This window comes from Arachis hypogaea, chromosome 3 (assembly GCF_003086295.3).
Source record: "Arachis hypogaea cultivar Tifrunner chromosome 3, arahy.Tifrunner.gnm2.J5K5, whole genome shotgun sequence".
NCBI classification, from domain to species: domain Eukaryota; kingdom Viridiplantae; phylum Streptophyta; class Magnoliopsida; order Fabales; family Fabaceae; genus Arachis; species Arachis hypogaea.
Window position 1 is genome coordinate 49,546,395 of NC_092038.1, and position 8,211 is coordinate 49,554,605.

The 8,211-nt window shown below is 27.5% G+C and overlaps 1 protein-coding gene across 1 annotated transcript; it reads left to right on the forward strand.

Annotated features, from left to right (window-relative positions):
- Nucleotides 1-2,013: 2,013 nt before the first annotated feature.
- Nucleotides 2,014-7,264, forward strand: LOC112790530 (protein trichome birefringence-like 16). The gene is made up of 4 exons (XM_072231929.1): nucleotides 2,014-2,083; nucleotides 3,851-4,061; nucleotides 5,352-5,695; nucleotides 6,527-7,264. The coding sequence occupies exons 1-4, from the start codon at nucleotides 2,014-2,016 to the stop codon at nucleotides 7,012-7,014; spliced, it is 1,113 nt and encodes a 370-aa protein (XP_072088030.1). The 3' UTR covers nucleotides 7,015-7,264.
- Nucleotides 7,265-8,211: the final 947 nt, after the last annotated feature.

Sequence of the window (8,211 nt, forward strand, 5' to 3'; positions counted from 1 at the left end):
ACTCTTTTTAAAAAACGTTGCTAAATAATAAAAAAGCGTTACCTTTTACTTGCTTGCACTGATCTTTGCAATAGAATTTATATACTTTGGTTAATATTTTGTTCCTCATGTTAAGGAAACAGTTAAGAAACTCTTGTTTTTTAAACTAGTTTTTAAAATTAAAATAGGTCTATTCAAATTTACTATAATATCAAAAAGTATTTGATCCAATGTAGCTGAACCATGTATATTCTACAAACTTTATGTTCCACGTATTCATTTTTAGATATAAGGGGATATGATTTTATAGTATTAATGTTGTCTTTTTGTTGTTGTCAATAACGACAATAACGATAGTAATAATAGGGCAATATATGTGTTTGTAACTTTGTATTTATAGTAGCTACAGCTACAGAGTGTGTGTGGGGGTTTGTGGTGGTGGTATATATTGGTGTCATGGTGTGTTGTATGTGGTGGTGGCGGTTTTTTTGTATTGTGTCTTGTGAGAATGTGATGGCTGCAGCGTTTATGGCGGTAGTGACGATGATAGCATGAAAAATTTTAAAAATTTTGAAAAAAAAAAAGACAAAAACAATTATAAAATTGCCAAAAGAAACTAACTCTATGTTGATTCAAAAAAATTTGACCAAAAAATAAAGTTGACATATTTAAAAAATATAAAATTAAAATTGAAATAAAATAATTTTAGAGACAAAATTAAAATTAAAATTAATCCCAGATATTAAGAGTAAAAAAGTTATTTTTCCATTAAAAATTATCTAATATATTACAAGTGCATGTATTATAGTATATAAATTTTACGCATTAGTCAACCCCAACTTAGAGAAAGCCATTATCGTTTGTATGGTAGAACTTACCAGTATATAAGATATATTATAGAGTAATATTCCGATTTAATTTTCAAAAGATTTTTTTAACAAATTAATTTTTAACAAATTTTAACTATTAAATCAGTTTATAAATTCCTATTTCATTCTATAATCTCGCATATCATATTGCTTGTCTATGAGAAGGGACTAATGCGAAATATTTTCTAGAGGTTTTTTATATTTTTATTAAATAAAAATAAAAATTAATTTGTTTAACTTTTAATAAAATTTGATACAAAGATTGATTTGCTTAACTTAATTAATTAATAAAATGTCTAAGTCATTAAAATTTATTGAAAATTACAAAATTAGACAAAATAATTTTTGAATTAACTATCAAAATTGCATCTAAATTTTGGAAATGCCGATAAAAATAGCCCTCACTTTTGATAACAACAAAAATATTCTCAAAATATTATAAAATACAGTAAAAATAACCAAAATAGTACTATATTATTTTTAGAGAAAATTATCATTTTTATCTATAAAAGCTTTTACTGATAAATCTATCCATAAAAAAAAAATTAAAGTTGTATCCATAAAAAATAAACTCTATACAACAAAATTATCCAAATATTGAAAAATCACCTAGAAACCTCAAATTATTCTTGTCCTAACCCTAATCTCAACACTTTTGCCCAAATTATCCACTGTCCCTATTCTTTTTGGTTCCGATTCTGCATATTGGATTTGCAGCAATGGTGTGCTGTTGTTTGATGCATAGTCCTTTGCCATGGCATTTGATATTGTTAGTTATAATTGATTATTGATGATTCACTGAGAATGGGTGGAATGAAATTGTGGCGTTGGTGGATTTTTAGCGATTGGAAGCAGAGAATATCAATTAGTTTACTCCAATATATAGCGAATAAAGGATGCATATCACGAAGTACGTTGACGACGAACCTATCAATTTGACGGTGAAGCATGGCGATTGTGGTCTCATGTGGTGATGGATTTGGATTTTGACATGGCTAGTTCTGTAAAATCCTAACCATCTCAGCTTACATTTTGAGAAAGATGATTGTAGAACAAGATGAAGAAATTAAGTGAAACAAATACTACTTTTTCCGTTGGCATGCTCGATCATCACTGCCATCTTTTAATTTCTTCATCTTTTTTTTTTTGGTAAAAGAAAATCTAAATGCTTGTGGTTCCAATAGTTAGTGGCGGCGGTGGTGGTGTTGGTGGTGGTGGTGTTGGTAAAGGAGGAGGTAAAATTTATGAAAAGAATAAAGAGAGGATTGAGATTTCGGGGAGGAGGTTGAGATCAGGGTTAGAATAAGGATAAGGTTTAATTACTTTGTTGGTTCTATAGTTTTGCGAAATTTTTAATTAGGTTCATGTACTTTTTTCTTTCAATTAAGTCCTTGCACAAAAAATTTTTTTAATTGGGTGCCTACACTTTTGTTTCCTTTTATTTGGGTTCCTGCACCATTTTTTAGTTGGATCCCTATAAAATTAAGTCAATTACTACCAAGAAGGACCTAATTGAGAAAAAAATAGTGCATGAACCCAATTAAAAGAAAAAAAAGTATAAGGATCTAATTGAAAATTTCGCGAAACTATAAGGACCAACGGAGTAATTAAACCTAAAGGTAATTTGGAGTTTCAGTGTTTGGATAATTTTATTGTATATATATGGAACCCATTTTTTATGGTTATAACTTTAAATTTTTTTTATGTGTAGATTTGTTAACGTTTAAAATTTTATAAGTGCCAAACGACATTTATTTTTGACAAATCGTTTATGCATTTGATCTAAATTTTTTTTAAAAATATTTAGATACCTATTTAGAAAGCACATAAAATATCAGAACAAATTTGATTTCTAGATTGTTTTTCATTTTTCAATACCTTGGTCATTAAAATCACAACAAAAAAATCTATTTAATGTATAATTATCAAAATTTAAAAATAAAAATATCTCATTTTTTAATCATATTTACAGAAAATAACATCAAAATCTAATTTTTAGATCATCTTTTGAAAATATATATTTAACAGATTTTTTTTCAAATTTTAAAATATTTTAAATATATTTAATTTTTATCATTATCAAAAGTAAAAAATATTTTTGTCAGCATTTTAAAATTTTAAGACGATTTTGGTAGATTGATTTACATTATTACTCTTATTATATTTAGTATCAAATTCTACTATAATTAGTCCATTAAGATAAATATTTAATCTCACTTCAATTTATTTCGGGAGGGGGGATGGGGGTTTATATTTGAAGACCCTATTTTATCGAACTTCATAATCAAATTTTATGATTAATTAATATTTAATTGCATCCAATATCCTATATAATATATAAATAACTGTCGTATGCTTATTGTGACACAATTTGACGACAGTTGCCCTGTGGGCATGCATGTTAATAACGCGCTAATTATTTTTGATATGTTCATTACAGTTGTGTAATACATATAAATGAGGTTTTAGGTGTGTAATGCTTAATTATGGGACTTATAATTAGTTTTAAAGAAATCGTTAGTGTCGATTTGTTTAAAATTGTTACCAACGATTTGAGTGAAGAGGAACAATAATTAGAAAGTTTTGGATCAACAATCAATGGCTAGAATCAACTTAGAAAATGAGAGTAATGATTTCATGGGTGTAGAAATTTTAAAAAAAAAATTGTCTTATTTAAAATCGTTAATCTCATTTTCACAATTTTTTTGTTTCTTTCTGAAACCGTAAGTCACAATTTCTTATAACATTAAAAACTCTCATATCAATGCATTATATTAAATTAGTGTAATATTAATGTATTACACTCTTCAGATTGTAATATCCAAAAAAATTAGTCCATGTTAACTTTGATTTTACTTTTTAATGCTAAATTGTTCTGCATAATATATAGTTGCCATATGTTATCATATATTCCTATTTTATTGGACCCATAAACTTTATCCATCTATGTAACTAGTACCATATAGTAACAAACTATTGTTCTTTTTTTTTTTAATCAAAATTTTCAATTTCATTAGATTGTAACTACGCAAAAGGAAAATGGGTGATCGACAACCATAGACCTTTGTATTCAGGATTTGGTTGTAAACGATGGTTGTCAGGATCATGGGCTTGTCGCTTAACGCAACGCACTGATTTTGCATATGAAAATCTTCGATGGCAACCAAAAGATTGTGAATTAGAGGAATTTCAAAGATCAAAATTTCTTACAAGGTATTTCACTCTTTCACTCTATATGTATAGCAATATCAGAACATGTATAGGTTGCCCATATTTTATATCATGGATTGCTATTCATTAAAACTTTTTGCGTTTGTTTCAACTTTTAAAAGAATCGATGTAAAAACATTTTTTATATAATTTAATTTTACCTATAAAAAGAGGAAGAAGAAAGAATTGTGCGAGAAGTAATTTTTTTATTAAAAACAATAACGTTTCTTGCCAAAAAGAAATTAAAACACTAAAATAAACACACCTTAAAGATTAACATACATAAATTTGTGTGCGTGCCAAATATATAGGTTTCAAAATTTTTATATGGTACTTTATTTGTGTGGCAATTATGCTATTATATCAATCGCATTGAATTAGGGGATTAAAATTACATGAATATGGAAAATTAATATGGTCTAAAGAAGTATATTTTAAAATTGAACATCCAACAAAATACATTTTAATCAGAATTTGAAACAAATTTTTTATTGAGTTTTGGACTCTTTTAACTCAAAAAAAAAAAAAAAAACACTTTAACATAGAAAATAAATAAAAAACATATTTCAAAGATATATTTGAGTGGCCCAAATTAGTGTGCACCACATACAAAATAGACTTTGTTAACAATTAGTGTAGGATTTTCATGAATTATGGTTTGTGTGGCTAATAACAATTATGAATCAAACTCTTCTAAAATGATAAAGTGAGAGTTTAATCATCTTTAAATTAAAATAGCAGAATTTATATATAATAAAAATTATAAATTCAATTATAATAAATATTTTATTTTATCACTTTAGAAGTCTCAAAGAATCTTTTTTTCAACTACAATTTCGTGGCCAACATCAACAAATTGAGTGGTAGCAGAGGATATATATATATAGTGTAAAGTAAACAATGACCATCTTAGATTGAACAATATGAACAACTACTAATTAAATAAAAATATATTACATTTTTAAATTAACCATCTAAATTTTAATATTAAAATAACTATCCTACATCTAATAAAATAAATATCTGATATATCTATTATTCACATTATTTAATATTTTCAATGTCTACCTATAGTTTTCCTGTATATATATATTTTTTCGCAATGAATGGTGGAACAAAAGAAATTGACCTATTAAATATTGGAACTCATTTTTAGTACACGACTACCATTTGGTGGTTGCAGGCCATGTACGAAATGCGTTTTGTTAGCACACGAGTCAATATTGGTGTAGCTAGTAGCAAAGCCTCTTTCACTAAATGCAATTTTTTTAATATATAAATGTGAGATTTCAGGATGCAACACAAAACTTTGGCATTTGTTGGAGACTCATTAGGCCGTCAACAGTTTCAGTCCTTAATGTGCATGATCACCGGTGGTGAGGAAATGCAAAATGTGGAAGATGTTGGAATAGAATATGGATTAGTTAAACCTGAGGGTGGTACTCACCCCCATGGTTATGCATACCGTTTCATAACCACTAATACTACCATTCTATACTATTGGTCTTCAACTCTCTGTGATACTCAACCTATTGATCCTACTGATCCGGAATCAGATGTTGCAATGCACCTTGACCAGCCTCCAGCATTCTTGCAGAAATATCTTCACAAGATACATGTGCTAGTTCTCAACACAGGTGAGTTCGCTTTGATTTTCTTTTTGAGGAAAAAAGCTTTGACTCATCAGCTTATAAATTATGAATTTAATTTGGATATATATAGTTTGCTTTCATTTTATTTTATTCAAAATACTAAACCTGAGTGTAGATTGGTTAAATTGTTTTCTATTCTACATGAGAAAGTATAGAGGACAGCACTTTTATTAAAATTTGACCAACATTTATAATAATTAATTGATAACTACAAATTACAAAATATGTTCGTCTCCTAGCACTCCTCATCTTTTATATATAATTTCTATAAAATATAAAATATAAAAATTAAATTAAACTTTATTGATATATTGGTATCTTGTTTTTCAAAACTATTTTATTTACACTAAAAATCACCAATTATATATTCGTATGTATTTATAGATATTGATTTATACAATTTTTTTTAATTAAATAATCAAACTTGCTATAATGCTATATAGTGAAATAATTAAACATGCAAATATACAATAGAAGAATAATTATATTTGTTTATAGCAGCATAATAATTTTTTTTAAAATACCAAATACGTGTTTCTATACTCGAGAATTAATTTTTGGTATATATGCAGCATTATTAATGATTAAAATTGACAAATTAAACAAATAAAAAGTTATTTAGTTTTTATATAATATAAATCATAAATATAAAGTATTAACATGTAATATATATTCAGTTTAATTTAAAAATATAATCGAACTAATCAGTTTTTTTTTAACAAAAAAGTAAACAAATTGATTTTCTGTATTTTCATTAAATTTTAGTATTATTTATTTATTTTTTGTTTCTAATACGTTAGATCGATTTTAAAATAGGTCACCATTGGAATCGAGGAAAGCTGAAAGCTAATCGTTGGGTAATTTATATTAATGGTGTGCGAAGCACGGAGAAGGAGTTAGCAATGATTTGGCGCGCTAAGAATTTTACTGTTCATAGCGTGGTTAGTTGGGTGAATTCACAGATTCCGAAATATCCAAATTTAAAGGTGTTCTTTAGAAGCATCTCTCCAAGGCATTTTGTTGGTGGTGATTGGGACACAGGAGGCAGTTGTAATAATACTACACCAATGTCAGTGGGAAAGGAGATATTAGAAGAAGAGTCTAGCGATTTAAGTGTTGCAAGTGCTGTGAAAGGGACTGCAGTTAAGCTCTTGGATATAACAGCTCTTTCTCAACTTAGAGACGAGGCTCATTTATCACGTTTTAGAATGACACCTAATCCTGCTGCTGTTCAAGATTGTTTACACTGGTGTTTACCTGGTGTTCCTGATACATGGAATGAATTACTCTTTGCACAAATCTAGTTTAATTTGCATCCAAAGTTGAAACTGAAAATGTTATTTCTATTTCTACCAATTGGCTAAGGAAAGGTTGTGCACACTTTCAATGCCTCATCCATCAGTTTGTTAGATTATGTAGTAATGGGGTTCTCAGGATAGTTTTTTTTTTCATCGAAATTGTCAACCTAATACTGAGCAACTTGCTATATGCGGCATTTAGTTTTCTCTAGAATTTTTTGGAGGTCATCCAAATATGATGAGGTTTATTTGTGTAATCTTGGTAAATATATAATTTTTTCTTTTTCAATGTATGTTATTCTTGTATCCACAGAAAAGATATGTAGACGAGGATACAATAAAGACTAGTTATCCAAGATTAATGACGAGAAGAGTTCATCATAATCACTATTTAATAAGAACTTTCTCCTCTGTTTGAAAGGGAGTCCTAGGATAACTAATTAGAATATGAGAATTTCGAAACAAAAGCAAAATACATATTTCTAATATTTAGTAAGGGTACAACTAGAAAATTGTTTATTACAGATGGATTTATAGATAAATTTGGTCTCTTTTACTGATGAATTTTTTGTTACCGATGGATTTTGTCATTCTGTAAAAGCTTCATCAAAAATTATTTACCGATAGATTTTTTCTGTCAATAATTTACTGATAGATTTTATTCCGTTATTGACAGAATTTTCTTCAGTAATGTTCCTCTCTTTCGCCCAAAAACTGTCAGATTTTCTGTCAGTAATTTACCGACATATTTTTTTCATTACCGACCGATTTTTTCTCGTAATCGTCACTTTAATTTCGCTTAAACCGTCTAAATTTCTGACAAATTTTTTGTCGATAACTTCCGACAGATTTTTCGTCGGTAATCAGAGTTTGGAAAAGCATTTTCAACTCTAAATACAGACGAAAAATCTATCTTTAAATCCGTTAGTAAGGTAAGATATAACATCCCAACTTTTTGAATCAAGTCATTAGTCAATTACTAATTAATTAATTAAAATGGTAATGATTTAAGATTTAAATTTAAAATAAAAAACTAAGATTAGTTTTAAATTTAAAATGGTAATGTCTTCTTTTCAGATTCGTTTTAAAGCCAACTCAATTATCTATAAATTTGTGTTTAATAGCTATTTCCAAATTCCAAACGTAGAAAACGTTATAGAGCTTGAAAAGTGACCATTTAGATTAGAGATTTCACATAAATGC